The 17,627-nt window shown below is 37.4% G+C and overlaps 1 protein-coding gene across 1 annotated transcript in view; it reads left to right on the top strand.

Annotated features, from left to right (window-relative positions):
• The window catches only part of DTWD2 (DTW domain containing 2), a 74,439-nt gene that overhangs the window by 19,304 nt on the left and 37,508 nt on the right, over positions 1–17,627 (top strand). Inside the window, exon 2 of the mRNA XM_068981394.1 lies at positions 14,153–14,243. Coding sequence (XP_068837495.1) covers positions 14,153–14,243 — 91 coding nt within the window. The remainder of the gene's footprint in view (positions 1–14,152; positions 14,244–17,627) is intronic.

Raw genomic sequence — 17,627 nt, forward strand, 5'->3', positions numbered from 1 at the left:
CAAAGAGTCAGACACGACTGAGCGATTGCTTGCTTGCTTGCTGATTGTGATAGAGCCCTACTCTTACTATTTAGTATTTTTGGGACATAATATATACTTACAGTAAGGTTCATGATAATAAGTTACTGATAGTAAGATGTGATTTCACAGTTCAAGTGTCTTTATAATTTCTCCTTTCTAAAGTTATTGACATATCTGAGATTTATTAACTCTAATGAAGAGTTTGAAGTAGCAGTAAGGAAGAAACACCTCTGCCATATACTTACTGTTTGTTTGTGATTATGTAGTTATAATTTCTTCAGTATAGACTCTTTCCTGTGGATGCTATTGTTAGCACTTCATGGTATGAAACTCCTTTTTTATTAGGATACTGCATATCCTGACACATTACCATGTGCTTTACCATCCCACAGAGGGCGTGTTTATTCTATATACTGAATATTAGTCATGCTTAATTATAAATAGAAGTGATAATATTACCTTTTTGCACCTGCTTGGGATAATTTACTCACTTTGGAAATCACTGCTCTAGACATGCTTAGGTCAATATGTCTCATCTAAAGATATTTATTCTCTTTAGAGAGTTACTTCCTCTCCCAAAACAATGACTTATTTTTCTGAGCCTGTTGTTCTTCTACTTCAGAAGGCATTTATAAAATAAAATAATGTAGTGATAGAAATGGTTTTGGGGGTTATGAAAATATGGTTTACTACACTTCAAGCTGTTAGGCATGGATGAGATTGCTTCTCTTTATAAGATGAAATTTTATTGTGACATTAATAATGAAAAGTTGTTCCTTCTTTTGCTTCTTATATTTAGTTTCAGAAATGTAAAACCTAGAGTTTATTTTACAAATTATTTGTTTCTTTAAAATGACAATAGAGGGCACTGTGGCATTTAGTTTTTCACAGTCTTTTAAAGTTGGAAAGTTGTTGCTATTTTTAATGTGTGATGCAGTGTATCTGTTCAACTGATCTATTGAAGAGTGATAAAACTCTTTGTTCTTTGCTTTTTCACTCTGTGGAACTATAAAATTTTTGTTGAGTACTGGGAAATTTGAGGTGCGGTATCTTTCTGGGTTCTATATTTGCTTTACTTTAGTGGGTAAAAGAAATTCTTTTTAAATGAATGATTTTTGTAAATCTGTTCATTAATCTTTAAACTTTGCCTCTGTGAGATTTTCTTGATTAAAATTAGTACTATGAGAAAAATAGCTGTTGGTAAATATTGTTAGAGATTTAATTAAACTTTTAAATATTAACATTTAAGCAAAAAGTTGTTTTTGTAGGTTTTAGCATCTGTAGTCATATTTATTTGCCTACAGGCTGTCAAAGATAGCATACGAGAGTGACAGCTTGCCCTTGTGTTACATCGTTCACTTCAGAAGCTAGTCAGTCCGTCTGACAGGAGGTGTATGTATTTATTCATACAACCTTAATGAGAAAAGAAAAAGCATGCTTCATAAAATTTCTTTAAGGAAATTATTTGAAAACCCCATTTATGTATTAAGAGTTGATAAACACTTATTGGGTTGTATAGATAACCAATAAATGTCTACTGGGTTGTGTAGCTAACACCCGGTGACAGAAAACAGTATTTATAATACATTTGCAATGCGTTGTAAATGTAGAAGAGTTAAAAATCTCAGCTGTTACTTCAGTCATTCTGTTATAAATTAGTTTAAAATAGTCATAAATGACTACATTTTATTACATTTGCCTGTGATTCAGTGATTATTTCCCAGAACTTTCTTGGTGTTTCATTGCCAGTTCTATGAAAAAGGAAATTGAAAACCTCTGACACAGACAAGATCAGGTAGCAAGACAATGATATTGTCAGTGAGATATCTTAATAGCTGTTTTCCCAACCTATACCCAGTCTACCAGTATATTTATCAGATATTAATTTTTCTTCCTGAGAGCTATGTAAATTCTAGAAGTATGCTTGATTTTTTATTTCTCCACACCTTCTCCAGCATTTGTTTCTATTCTTTTTGATAGTAGCCATTCTAACAGGTGTGAGGTGATATCTCATTGTGCTTTTGGCTTGCATTTCACTGATGAATAATGACATAAAGCATTTTTTCATGTACCTGTTGGCCATCTGTATGTCTTCTTTAGAAAAATGTCTATTCAGATCTTATATCCATTTTTCAATTGGATTGTTTGTTTCTGTTCTTGAGTTGTATGAGTGCTTTATATATTTTGCATCTTAGCCCCCATGAGATATATGATTTGCAAATATTTTCTTCTAGTGTGTTGGTTGTCATTTCATTTTATTGATAGTTTCTGTTGCTAGGCAGAAACTTTTTATTTAATATAGTCTCACTTGTTTATTTTTGTTTTTGCTTTTGTTATCAGGTTAAAAAAATCATTACCAAGATGTAAGTCAAAGAGCTTACTGTCTATATTTTTCTTCTAGTGGTTTTATGGTTTCCAGCCTTACATTCAGATCTTTAGTTCATTTTGAGTTGATTTCTGTTTATGGTTCAGTTTCTTTTATTTTAATGTCCAACTTTGCTAACACCATTTAGAACAGACTGTAATTTCCCCAGTGTATATTCTTGGCATTTTTGTTGTTAATTAATTCACCATATATGCATGGGTTTATTTCTAGGCTCTGTGTTCTGTTTTGTTGATCTACGTGTGGTTTTATGCCAGTACAATGCTGTTTAAATACTAGTGCTTTTTTAGTATAGTTTGAAATCAGGGATCATGATGCCTCAAGCTTTATTCATCATTCTCAAGATTCTTTGGCTATTTGGTTTAATGGTTCCACAAATTTTAGGAATTTTTGTCCTATTCTACTAAAAAATGTCATTGGAAGTTTGATAGGGTTACATTGAATCTGTAGTTGTCGATATTCAGTTGCCCACTCATGTCTGCTTGTGATCCCATGGACTGTAGCAAGCCAGGCCTCCCTATCCCTCATCATCTCCTGAAGTTTGCCCAAGTTCATGTCCATTGCATTGGTGATGCCATCCAGCCATCTCATCCTCTGACACCCTCTTCTCCTTACGCTCTCAATCTTTCCCAGCATCAGAGACTTTTCCAGTGAGTTGGCTGTTTGCATCAGGTGACCAAAATACTGGAGCTTCAGCATCAATGCTTCCAGTGAATATTCAGGGTTGATTTACATTAAGATTGACTGATTTGATCTCCTTGCTGTGCAAGGGACTCTGAGGAGTCTTCTCCAGTGCCACAGTTCAAAGGCATCAATTCTTTGGCATGCTACCTTCCTTATGGGCCAGCTCTCACAACCTTACGTGACCACTGGGAAGATGGTAACCTTGTATATGGACCTTTGTTGGCAGAGTGATGTCTCTGCTTTTCAACACTGTCTAGGTTTGTCATAGCTTTCCTGCTGAGAAGCAGTTGTCTTCTGATTTCATGGTTGCAGTCACCATCTGCAGTGATTTTCAGACTCAAGAAGAGGAAATCTGTCACTACTTCCACCTTTTCCTCTTTTGATTGCCATGAAGTAATGGGGTGAGATGCCATAATCTTTGTTTTTTCAATATTTAGTTTTAAGCCGGCTTTTTCACTCTTCTCCTTCACTCTCATCAAGAGGTTCTTTAGTTCCTCTCTCTTTCTGCCATTAGAATGGTATCTGTATATTGAGGTTGTTGATGCTTCTCCTGTCTATCTCGATTTCAGCTTGTAGCTCACCCAGCCTGGCATTTCTCATGATGTGCTGAGTGTATAGGTTAAATAAACAGGATGGCAACAAACAGCCCTGTTGTACGCCTTTCTCAATCCAGTTGTTCCAAACAGTGTTTTAACTGTTGCTTCTTGACCCACATACAGGTTTCTCAGGAGACAGGTAATATGGTCTATCTCTTTAAGAGCTTTCCACAGTTTGTTATGATCCACACAGTCAAAGACTTTAGTATAGTTGATGAAACAGAAGTAGATGTTTTTCTGGAATTCCCTTGCTTTCTCTGTGATCCAGTGAATGTTGACAATTGACCTCTCCTTCCTCTGCATTTTCTAAATCCAGCTTGGATGTCTGGAAGTTCTTGGTTTGCATAATGCTGAAGCCTAGCGTGCAAGATTTTAAGCATGACTTTACTAGCATGGGAGATGAGTGTAGTTGTCTCATGTTCTGAACATTCTTTAGTGCTGCTCTTCTTCGGAATTGGGATGAGGATTGACCTTTTCCAGTCCGGTGGCCACTGCTGGGTCTTCCAGATTTGCTGACATTTTGAGTGCAACACTTTGATAGCATCATCTTTTAGAGTTTTGAATAGCTCTACTGGAATTCCATCATATCTACTAGGTTTATTGACAGCAGTGCTTCCTAAGGGTCGATTGACTTCACACTCCAGAATGTCTGGGTCTGGGTGGCTGACCATACCATTATTCTTATCCAGTTCATTAAGGTCTTTTTTTTTGTACAGTTCTTCCATGGATTCTTTCCATCTCTTCTTGATCTCTTGTCCTTCTACTAGGTCTCTGCTGTTTCTCTTCTTTATTGTGCCCATCTCTGGGTGAAATGTTCCCTTGATATTTCATATTTTCCTAAAGCAGGCTCTAATATTTCCCCTTCTGTTGTTTTCCTCTGTTTTTATGCATTGTTCATTGAAGACCTTCTTGTCTCTCCTTGCTATTCTTTGGAACTCGGCATTTAGTTGGGTGTACCTTTCCCTTTCTCCCTTGCTTTTCACTTCTCTTCGTTCTTCAGCTACTTATAAAGACTCCTCAGATAACCACTTTGCCTTCTTGCTTTTCTTTTTCTTTGGGATGGTTTTGTTTGCTGCCTCTTGTACAATATTATGGACCTCTGTCCATAGTTCTTCAGGCACACTGTTCACTGTATCTAATCTCTTGAATCTATTTGTCACCTCCACTGCATATTCATAAGGGACTTGATTTAAGTTGTACCTGGCTGGCCTAGTGGTTTTCCCCAATTTCTTTAGTTTTAAGTCTGAGTTTTGCTATGAGAAGCTGATGATCTGAGCCACAGTCAGCTCCAAGTCTTGTTTTTGCTGACTGTATACAGCTTCTCCATCTTTGGCTACGAAGAATGGAATCAATTTGATTTCAGTATTGACCATTTGGTGATGTCCATGTGTAAAGTTGTTTCTTGTGTTGTTGAAAAAAGGGTGTTTTCTATGACTAGTCCATTCTCTTAGCAGAATTCAGTTAGCCTTTAGCCTTTGCCCTGCTTTATTTTATACTCCAAGACTGAACTTGCCTGTTACTCCAGGTATCTCTTGACTTCCCACTTTTGCACTACAATCCCCAGTGATGAGTAAAACATCTTTTTTTGGTATTAGTTCTAGGAGATCTTTCTTATAGGTCTTCATAGAATTGATCAACTTCAGCGTCTTTGGAATCAGTGGTAGGGGCATAGACTTGAATTACTGTAGTGTTGAATTGCTTGCCTTGGAAGTGAACCGAGATCATTCTGTCATTTTTGAGATTGTATCCAAGTACTGCATTTCAGACTCTTTTGTTGATTATGAGGGCCACTCCATTTCTTGTATGGGATTCTTGCCCACAGTGGTAGATATAATGGTCATCTAAATTAAATTCTCCCATTCCCAACCATTTTAGTTCACTTATTCCTAAGATGTCGATGTTTGTTCTTACCATCTCCTGCTTGACCAAGTCCAATTTACCTTGATTCTTGGACCTAACATTCCAGGTCCCTATGCAATACTGTTCTTTGCAGCATCAGATTTTGCTTTCATCACCAGACACATGCACAGCTGAGCTCCACTTCCTCTTTGGCCCAGCCGCTTCATTTTTTCTGAGGCTATTAGTTGTCCTCCATTCTTCCCCAGTAGCATGTTGGACACCTTCCAACCTGAGGGACTCACCTTTCAGTGTCATATATATATATTTTTTTCGGTGTCATATTTTTTTTTTTTTATACAGTTCATAAGATTCTCACAGCAAGTATACTGGGGTGGTTTGCCGTTCCTTCCTCCAGTGGATCAGGTTTTGTCAGAACTCTCTGCTATAACCCATCTGTCTTGGGTGGCCCTACATTACTGTTCAGTTGCTCTGTTGTGTCTGACTCTTTATGGCCCCATGGACTGTAGCACAGCAGGGTTCCCTGTCCTTCACCATCTCCTGGAGCTTACTAAAGCTCATGTCCATTGAGTCAGTGATGCCATCCAACCATCTTATCCTCTGTCGTCCCTCTCCTGTCTTCAGTCCTTCCCAGCATCAGGGTCTTTTCTAATGAATCGACTCTTCTCATAAGGTGGCCAAAGTATCGGAGCTTCAGTTTCAGCATCAGTCCTTGCAATGAATATTCAGGGTTGATTTTCTTTAGGATTGACTGGTTTGATCTCCTTGCTGTCCAAGGGACTCTCAAGAGTTATTTCCAACACCACAGTTCAAAAGCATCAATTCTTTGGTGTATGGCTCATAGCTTCATTGAATTACGCAGACCCCTTTGCCATGACAAGGCAGTGATCTGTAGTATGGACGTTTAAAAAATATTAATTTTTCCAATATATGAGTATGGAGTATCTTTCCATTTATTTGTGTGTTCTTCATTTTCTTTCATTAATTAATGTCTTGTAGCTTTCAACATACACGTCTTTCACCTCCTTGGTTAAGTTTATTCCTAGGCATTTTATTCTTTCGGAAAAGGATTTTAAAATTAGAAGAGCAGTTATTCTGCACTTACCAGTAGTTTGGTAAGAAATGGTTTAACATTTGGATAGCTAGTCACCAGCGTAGTACATACAGACAATTGTAGAGTAGGAAAGTGTGAGAAAAATAGCTGTTAATAATAAATAAACACACATTCTTATTGTAAAGTAACGTGCTAAATATAAAGTTAATCAACTGAAATACAAAATGTTTTAAAGAGCTATAGTTTTATTAGCTTGAGGTAATTAGAATTAGGTTAATAAAGGGGGCATGCTTTAAAATAAACAGGTAATGATATTTTATGAGCATGTTAAAGCATAAGCCAGAACAATTAGGTTTAGCTTAAATCACAGTTACAGGGTTTATATGTAAAGTGCTTAACTGTTTTTTTTGTTGTTGTTGTTGCTATTTTTTAGTAAATATTTTCTTCAGTATATATTTTTGCCTGCTGTGTGCTATTGCTTACAAGAAAGATCACAGTTCAGTTCAGTTGCTCAGTCGTATCTGACTCTTTGCGACCCCATGAATCGCAGCACGCCAGGCCTCCCTGTCCATCACCATGTGAGAGTTGGACTGTGAAGAAAGCTGAGTGCTGAAGAATTGATGCTTTTGAACTGTGGTATTGGAGAAGACTCTTGAGAGTCTCTTGGACTGCAAGGAGATCCTACCAGTCCATTCTAAAAAAGGAGAAAGATCACAAATGATAACAGAGGAAGATCTGAGGAAATTCTTGGCTCTCCAGTGTCTAGAACTTGGTGCTTTCACTGTTAACACGCAGGGGAGCTACAATCCCACAAGTTGTGTGTTATGCCCAGAATAAAGCAACAAAAATGTCAAAGTCTTCCTTTGAGAAGGAAAATCTTCCTCTGAGACTCTGAATTTCATTTATAATGCAAACTAATTGTCTTAGTACTAGAGAGGAAGTGAAGGAGAGATTAGTATTTGATATGTAAGAAAATGAAGGGATAGGATAAGAAATTGTGTAGGAGAAGGGTATTCCAAGGTTGAGGTAAGAGGGAATGCAAAGGTATTTGCTTATGTATCCAACAGTATATATTGAAAGCTTACTATGCTAGGTGCTGGAATATGAAAGTGAAAAAAGTAGGTCAAGTCAAGTCCTTGCCCTTAGGGAGCTTACTTTGTAGAAAAGGAAACCCACCTTAACAAAACATGTCAAATAGTGGTAAAATGCCTCTTTCTTGGGCTTCCCTGGTGGCTCAGACGATAAAGAATCTGCCTGCAATGTGGGAGACCTGGGTTCAATCCCTGGGTTGGGAAGATCCTGTGGAGTAGGATATGGCAACCCATTTCAGTATTCTTGCCTGGAGAATCCCCATGGACAGAGGAGCCTGGAGGGCTGTAGACCATGAGGTTCCAAAGAATCAGACACGACTGAGTGACTAAGCACATGGCCCAGCCTCTTTCTTACTAATCACACCCTAACATTCTTTTTTCACTGCATTTTTATATTTTTAAAAATAACAACTTTATTTAGATATTAGTCACAGACCATGGTGTTTATCATATTAAAGTATATAATTTAGAGTTGTTTTTGTTTTTGTTGTTTTTGTTATATTAGCAAAGTTGTGTAGACACCACCAGTATTACAGTGATTTTAGCAGGTTTTCGTTGAATGTCTCTTCAGCATCTTTCTCTTAAGCTGCCTTCTTCTTTTTGTATTACATCCTTCCCATTAGCCTCTACTAATTATCAGCTGATCATTCTGGAGAATTGCTCAGCAGTCCAGTTAAATTTGGGGAGGGGTAGTTTTTGAGGTTTTGACTGCAGATGTGCTCTTCTGAGCTGTTTCTATGGTTCTTTCTGATGACTAGCTGGCCTATTATTTAGCTTGTTGCTCTTAACTAAGAAGAGTTTTGTTTTGAGAGCACTCTTGGGCTTGAATTTCTCATACTCCATTTCAAATAAATCATTTACTTTAGGGAGAGCTTTAGAGCTCTTTTTTCTTACATAGCCTGACTCTCATCCAGGGCAGTTCCTGGGCACAGGGCTGAGCAGTAGCCACTGACTTGCTGCTTCTGGTGTAGCAGTCTTGTACTTCTATCCTACAAGTGATTTGGGGTGAGAGCAGTTGGGGTCCCAACATTTTCAGCCTCCTGCACAGTAGTAAAGCTTCTGTGTTGTAAATGAAGGCTGGCTGGAGGAAGGGAGCCTCTTCTCTTCTTGGCCACACTCACTAGGAATTTATTTTCTTCAATTTGGAGTTGGAGGAGATGACATATGGTAAGTCTTGACTGACAGCTGCGAAGAAGCTCTGCTCTCTTGGCCACACTTACCTAGAGAGGACTTTCTATCAACCTGAACCAGGGCAAGGTAGTAAATAGGTTATAACTCAAATGCCACAAACTATCCTAATACCAAATTTTCCTGTAAATTTTCTTGAGTAATGTTTTTTTTTAATTCAAATGTACCCTTAGGATAATTTCTAGAGTCTTTAAGTGGTTCTTTTTAAAAATAGTATTAGTCAGTTTTGCCTGCTTCCCTGGAGATTGGGTGCTTGATGCAACTTTCCTTATTATCCTGGGAGTGCAACTCTCCAAACTACTTAATTCTGAATCTTCCTAAAGACCAAGCATATCTTCCTAGTAAAGAAATTACTCTCCTAGTTTGCTGCCGCCCCCGTGAACAGAGGTTTGGTCAGACATGAAATCCAGAGCTATCAATAACCAGAGCAGTTCTTTGCACTATCCTGTCATATTAAGGACTTTTATAATTATATATATATATATATATATACATGTGTGTGTATGTATGTATGTATATATGTATATTTGTATATATATGTATATGTGTGTATATATGTATGTATGTACGTCATGAGTTAAAGATGTTATTGTTCAGTCGAATCAGACTCTTTGTGACCCCAGCATGCCAGAACTGGGGGTCTGCAGCATGCCAGGCTTCCCAGTCCTTCACTATTTCCTGGGTTTGCTCAAACTCATGTCCACTGAGTGGATGATGCCATCCAACCACCTCATCCTCTGTCGCTCTCTTCTTCTCCTGCCCTCAGTCTTTGGTAGCATGAGGGTCTTTTCTAATGGGTCAACTCTTCTCATCAGGTGGCCAAAGTATTGGAGCTTCAGCTTAAGCATCAGTCCTTCTAGTGACTATTCAGGGTTGATTTCCTTTAGGATTGACTGGTTTGATCTCCTTGCAGCCCAAGGGACTATCAAGAGTCCTCTCTAACACCACAATTTGAAAGCATCAATTCTTTGGTGCTCAGTCTTTGTTATGGTCCAACTCTAACATCTATACATGACTACTGAAAAAAACCATAGCTTTGACTATACGGATCTTTGTTGGCAAAGTGATGTCTCCACTTTTTAATACTGTGTCTAGGTTTGTCAGACTACCACACAGCTGCACTCATCTCACATGCTAGCAAAGCTATGCTCAAAATTCTTCAAGCCAGGCTTCAGTAGTATGTGAACCAAGAACTTCCAGATGTTCAAGCTGGATTTAGAAAAGGCAGAGGAACCAGATATCAAATTGCCAACATCGGTTGGATTATCAAAAAAGCAAGAGAGTTCCAGAAAAACATCTGCTTCTGCTTTATTGGCTATGTCAAAGCCTTTGACTGTGTGGATCACAACAAACTATGGAAAATTTTTTAAAAGATGGGACTACCAGACCACTTTATCTGCCTCCTGAGAAATCTGTATGCAGGTCAAGAAGCAACAATTTAGAACTGGACATGGAACGACAGACTGATTCCAAATTGGGAAAGCAGTACATCAAGGCTATATATTGTCACCCTGCTTATTTAACTTATATGCAGAGTACATCATGTGAAATGCTGGGCTGGGTGAAGTGCAAGCTGGAATCAAGCTGTGTCCCCTTCTCCTCCTGCCTTCAGTCTTTCCCAGCATCAGTGTCTTTTCCAATGAATCAGTTTTCCACATCAGTTGTCCAAAGTATTGGAGTTTCAACTTCAGCATCAGTCAACTCTTCCAGTGAATACTCAGGACTGATTTCCTTTAGGATTGACTGGTTGGATCTCCTTGCAGTTCAAGGGACTCTCAAGAGTCTTCTGCAACACCACTGTTCAAAAGCATCAATTCTTCAATCCTCAACTTTCTTTATTTTCCAACTCTCACATCCATACTTAACTACTGGAAAAACCATAGCTTTGACTAGATGGACCTTTGTTGGCAAGGTAATGTCTTTCCTTTTTAATATGCTGTCTAAGTTGGTCATAGCTTTTCTTCCAAGGAGCGAGCATCTTTTAATTTCATGTGTGCAGTTACCATCTGCAGTGTTTTTGGAGTTCCCCAAAATAAAGTCTGTCACTGTTTCCTTCCCACCCCCCACCCCCATCTATTTGCCATGAAGTGATGGGAGCGGATGCCATGATCTTAGTTTTTTTGAATGTTCAGTTTTAAGCCAGCTTTTTCACTTTCCTCTTTCATCTTCATCAAGAGGCTCTTTAATTTCTCTTCACTTCCTGCAGTTTGGGTGGTATCATGTGCATATCTGAGGTTATTGATATTTCTCTTGGCAATCCTGATTCCAGCTTGTGATCACAAGCTGGAAAGATGCTATTAACAAGAGTTAATTTTGCCAATTTTTTGCTATTCACAGAAGTCTATGGCTTTCACTCAGCTTGTTTTCTTGATTGGATTTTTCAGTTCTTTTGCTTTACAGATATGTGGATTTTCCTACATAGGGTATATGGTAGTTTTTTTTTTTTGCATTCTTTCATATTCTTAGAACCATATAGTTTATAAATATGTCAGTTGATTTGCAGTTAAGTTCTGATTTTTAAAAAATGACTTAATCTGATCAGATTTTTCTTATTTTTGGCTGTACTGAGTCTTTGTTGCTGTGCTTGGACTTCCTTTATTTACAGAGAGTGAAGGCTACTCTTTGTTGTGGTGCTTGGGCTTTTCATTTTGGTGGCTTCTTTTGTTCCTAGAGCACAGGCTCTAGGGTGCATGGGCTTCAGTAGTTGCAGATGGTGGACCCTAACGTGTGTGGGCTCAGTAGTTGTAGCGTGTGGGCTTTAGCTGCTCCTCAGCATGTGGAATATTCAGAGACTAGAGATTGAACCCATGTCCCCTGCACTGGCAGACAGAGTCCTATCCACTGTACCACTGCGGAAGTCCTTTCATCTGATCTTAAATTACATTTTATAAAATAATGTTATTGACATTTGGTCATGCATTGCAGTCGTATGCAGTTTCATGCAAAAAAAAAATTCAGAAACTTATACTTTTATCTCTTCATATATTTTCTTAGGTCCTTTGTCTCTCTCCTCTCCTTCTGGGACCCCTAGAATGTGAATATTGGTGTGTTTAATGTTGTCCCGGAGGTCGCTTATGCTGTCTTCACTTCTTTTCCTTCTTTTTTCTATGTTTTGCGGCAGTGATTTCCACCATTCTTCTTCCAGATCACTTATCCGTTCTTCTGCCTCAGGTATTCTCTTACTGATTCCCTCTAGTGTATTGTTCACGTCTGTTTGTTTGTTCTTTAGTTCTTGGACTTTGGTAAACATTACTTGCGTCTTCTCCATTCTTTTTCCAACATCTTGGATCATCTTCACTGTCATTATTCTGAATTCTTTTTCTGGAAGGTTGCTTGTCTCCATATAATTTAGTTGATTTTCTGGGAATTTATCTTGTTCCTTTATCTGGGTCATAATCCTATGAATTTTTATTTTGATTAACTTTCTGTGATTGTGTCTTTTGTTCTGGAGGCTCTGGGATTGTAGTTCTCTCTTCTGTCTGACCCCTGTGGATGAGACTAAGAGGCTTATGTAAACATCCTGATGGGATAGACTCCAGAAACTTAAACTTTTAAAACTCGAATATATCTCATCCACTGTCTCCTTTCATTGAATGGGCAGTCCTTTCTAATTGTAGCCCTTGATTTGTTTGTCACTGAAAGTGAAAATGAAGTTGCTCAGTTGTGTCCAACTCTGTGTGACCCTATGGACTGTAGCCTGCCAGGCTCCTCCATCCATGGGATTTTCCAGGCAAGAATACTGGAGTGGGTTTCCATTTTCTTTTCCAAGGGATCTTCCTGACCCAGTGATCGAACTCTGGTCTCCCACATTGCAGGCAGACTCTTTACCGTCTGAGCCACCACGGAATCCCTTGTTTGTCACATAGAGTTCCATAAGTCACTCCTCCTGTGTTTGCTCATATTTACTCTTCTTGTGACCACTGAGGGACTCTCTGTTCCTATAAATTTGCTCACATTCCTAAGAGGGAATCCTTGGTAGGACTGAGTAGTCACACTGAGTCATTTCAGATGTCATTGGAAAACAAGTGTATTGATTTCCTTGGGTTAATCATTCACTCTTGGTTCAGTAGTGAAGAGGGGACGTGGGGTCACTTTGTACAATACGTTTATATCTCTGCCTCAAATATTATTTAGATAATTTCTTCAGCAGGAGCAAAGGTTTAACAGTTTCTTGCAAAGTGAGGTGGTAGATACAATCGAACCGATTTACTCACACTGTGTGTTTTATTAATATACGTATTTTTTACCTCAGGCTATAATTCAACATAAGTAAAATTGAGGAAACAGTAGGTAGCAATCAATTTTCTAGTAGTAAGTGTGCTGTTGGGAATTCTCTTTAAAATATAACATTCACTTGTATACTGTTATAATGCTATGTGACATCTGCCTGTAATAGTGATTTATTGTGAACATTTGCTTCCATCATATTGTATCTGGCTGCTTGGTTAATTTCATGTTATAAACACACATATTTAATACAGGATGTAATGATAAACTACCCATGTATGTTCCTTCAGTACCTTTGGAAGGACACACAAGAAACTGATCACTGGTTGCCATTAGGGAAGAGAAGGCACTAGACTGGAGAAGTGAGACGGGAAGTGCACCCTTTGATTCCATCCGAATTTTGTAATAAGTGCTACTGAAACAAGGCACTAAAAAGTAAGGAAAATGAAAGCAACAGAGTAAACAATAACAAAAGGGAAAATAAATGGGTATGATACATGCTCTTGAGGATGTAATTCTAGCCAAATATTCTTTGGTGGCCCCTGTTTGGGTTTCTTCTCACAATTGGTAAGTTCTCCATGTTGACTGATGGCTAAGTTCGATTAGCACTGTCTTCTAGGTGGTGATTATATTCCAGTATTTTATTACCACTTTGTTCCTTCCAACTTCAAATGATTCAGATTAGTTGCCAGGTTTCTGTTTGACATGAGATCTGTTCTTGATTTGGAATGCAAGTTAGTAGAAGTATTGCTTCATGAATGAAAAGACCATAGTGGTGACTTATGACTCTTCTTCCACTGAAGATAATTAAGGCAAGATTTTTTGAGATACTTTGATCTACTATGGATGGTAAAAAATTTACCTGAGTCTTATTTTTCAAATTCTTATATTGAAAATATGTTTGATTAAATTCTTTCTTAATAACACTTTAAAAGAATTCAGCTTTAGCAAATCTATATAATTAAGTGTGATTATGTTCAAATTTTACATTATTGTTATATAATTTTATTTTAAACATATTACAGTTTTTCTTTTTTATTTTGTCCTTTAGCCGGCCTCAGAAAGTGTGTTTGTGCCCATTTCTACCAGCGCATCCTCTACACATCTCTACCTACTTGTATATAATTCAGCATCCAGCAGAGGTGAGTAAGGTGTTGTGAAATACACAATGTCAGTTAGGATATTAGTACACAAGAGGATGCATGCAGGTGAACATACTCATCCCTTTCAGCTTTTCAGCATTTTAAAAAATAAACTGGTATGCTTTATAGACAGATAAAATATATTTCATAAAATGGTACTATTTCATAAAAACTGTGTTACTGAATGGTAGAGAGAAATTTAGAATTCCAATGAATTTATATGGAGAAAAAAATGAAATTTTGTGAGTTGAGTCAAGAAATTATTGCTTTTTAAATTTTGATCTTAGCTTTTGTTCTTTGATGTCTTTCCTTGTTAAGGTAGAAGTTATTCTCAGCACTTTAGTGTTATAAAATGAATGTGTAAGTTTTTTACTTCTTTAAGTGAATAGAACAAATGTGTATATTTTACATGTATTTATGAAAATAAAAATATATAAAATATGTATATATGTTGTGTATAAAAACTTTTTAGTTAATGGTTTCATATATTGGGGAGGATTATGCATGTGTGTATGTGTGTTAGTAACTCAAATGCAGTAATGAAGAGAGGAGGGGAGGATATCATAGATAATCAGAAATTGACATCAGTACCAAACTCTTTGATGTGTGATACAGGTACAAAAATGAGTTTAGTGTAAACTGAAGTTAAAACTCTTCCAGGCTTTGAAGGAAGAATAATTTTTTTCTTGTATTTCTGAAGTATTAATATACAGACTTTAACAAAGACATTAAAGGATATTAATCTGTCACTTTCCTTTTCCAAATGATAAAATAATTACTTTTATTGTGAATTGTTAGATGTTTCATTTGCTGGACAACCCTTTTTTTTTTTTCCCCAGTGTTAACAGCATGCTTTTGTTAGGATTGTGACACTTCTATCACTAGCATTATATTACTGCATTTAAACTTATAACCTGGTGTAGCTTAAATTTACATAAAATGATAGCTTATTGGCCATAACAGTTTTGACTAAAGCTTGACTTTTGCTGACAAGTGTTGTTTTCATTTCATATTACACATAGTATGGGGCATTTTCATTGTTATTTGATTCCAGACATAAGATGGATTTTATTTTTTATTTTTTTTATTGAAACATGTATACTATCATGTAAGAAATGAATCGCCAGTCTATGTCTAATGCAGGATACAGGATGCTTGGGGCTGGTGCACAGGGTTGACCCAGAGAGATGTTATGGGGAGGGAGGTGGGAGGGGGCTTCATGTTTGGGAACGCATGTACACCCGCGGTGGATTCATGTCACTGTGTGGCAAAACCAATACAGTATTGTAAAGTAAAATAAAGTAAAAATAAAAATTAAAAAAGAAAAAAGAAAACTAAAAAAAAATAAGATGGATTTTAAACTGGAGGTTTTTCATTGATTTGTGGCAGTTTTAATGTTTTCATATCTTATTCCTTGTTTTCTTCATTCCTGCCTTTCCCCCCTTCCTTTTCTTCTTCCCTCTCTCTATTCTTCACTTCCTTCCTTCTTTCATGGTTAATCCACCCTTTAGATGATCCATTCATAATTGTATGTGCTGCAAATATATTTCATGTATGTACAAGTCAATCAGTATTGCTTTTCTTTATCACCCAAGGAACTTTACAGTCTTAATCTAACTCAGTCATACTGGGCTGCCTTGTGCTTAATCTCAGCATACAGTTTGCAGTCACAGAACAGGTCAGTTTGATGACTTCCCCTAAAAACTGATTGAAAACCAGTTGTATAGGCTCTAGGAAGGAGCTTTGAGGAAAGAAGACTTGATGGAATGGATGAAATGGTGTTTATTATGGTGGAGCATTTCAAAGAGTATGGACATGCAGATAGAAAATTACTTAAGGATGGAAAGAAAATAGTTACCTCAAAAATAACAAAAAAAACTTTACAGAAAAGAAATGTTATGTTAAATAGCTTGGCTTTTTGTGAACTATATATATATATATATATATATATATATATATATACACACACACATATAGCCATTAATGATGTAAACACTGTTTATTGATTTCACTAAAAGTGCTAGAAGATGTAAGGGTAAGGAGCGATGTAAGAAAGCTAAATCTTCATTTATTATGAGAGGCTATAGTTATAGAGTGAGTAAGGCTCAGGAGTTTAAATTCTTCACAGCTCTGTAAACTCTGTAACCCTGGGAAAGATAACCTCTCTGTGCCTCAGTTTTGTCATTAATGAAATATATAATAAAAATATACTGTGTTACTGGTTTATGGTGAATGGTCGGTGTTTAGTCACTCAGTCGTATCTGACTCTTTGCGACCACATGGACTGCAGCCCGCCAGGCTCCACTGTCCATAGGGATTCTGCAGGCAAGAATACTGGAGTGGGAAGCCTTTCCCTTCTCCAGGGGGTCTTCCCAACCCCTGCATTGCATTGCAGGCAGATTCTTTACCAGGTGAGCCACCAGGGAAGCCCAAGAATACTGGAGACAGTAGCCTATCCCTTCTCCAGTGGATCTTCCTGACCCAGGAATCGAATCAGGGTCTCCTGCATTGCAGGTGGATTCTTTACCAACTGAGGGTTTGAGAGGAGTATGCAGATAGAGGGAAGGTATGAGGGAAGAGTCTTATGGTGAGTAGTAAATGAATAATACATAAAATGCACTTAGAATTACATACATGAAGGTTACCTAATATGATGGTAATAATTGACAGTTTGTATGTAATATCTAAAATTGATAAGAAATAGCAAGGCACATATAGAAATATGGACATAACTACTGGAAGAAATAGCTGGAGAAGTTAAAGCAATTGCCTCTGGGAAGTAGTATTGGGGATTGTATCTGGGAACAGTTTAAATCTTTGGCACTGTTTGACTCTTACACATGTGTTACTTTGACAGACGTTTGGAAGGTGGTTTACTTATGTGTCAGAGACTCAGAAGTGCGGGGAAGGAGGGAAGGAGACAGTGTGAGACACTGGAAATAGTCCTGGAGCCCCTTCGCCCGCCTCCTGCAGCCCCCCGCCAGGGGAGCTGCCCCAGAGTGCTCTTGCCAGGCTGCTTCAAGCGCCAGACTGCTGCATGTTCTTTTAGTTAAAATCCCAGCAAATTCTGACTCTCCTGTTTCTGTTTGAATTTTTTATTAGGTAGATCAGTGTAGCTACTCTCAGCATGTTTAAATTTACCTTTTTCATATTATTTTAATTAATACTTCCTAGATTTAGAGGTTAAAGAAGTAAACACAGAATGTTCCTGAGAGAGTAGCTAACTGTGTGTATGTGTTTGTTGAATACCATTACTACAATACTTTTTGTTTCTGTGCAAAAATAAATAATGTAATTACACATTTATTTTTAATTACTTCAATACATTCATGTATAATTTATTGTTTTATGTATTAGTTTGCTAAATAACTGATATTCCTAAAG

The sequence above is a fragment of the Capricornis sumatraensis genome, chromosome 9 (assembly GCF_032405125.1).
Source record: "Capricornis sumatraensis isolate serow.1 chromosome 9, serow.2, whole genome shotgun sequence".
Classification (NCBI taxonomy): Eukaryota; Metazoa; Chordata; class Mammalia; order Artiodactyla; family Bovidae; genus Capricornis; species Capricornis sumatraensis.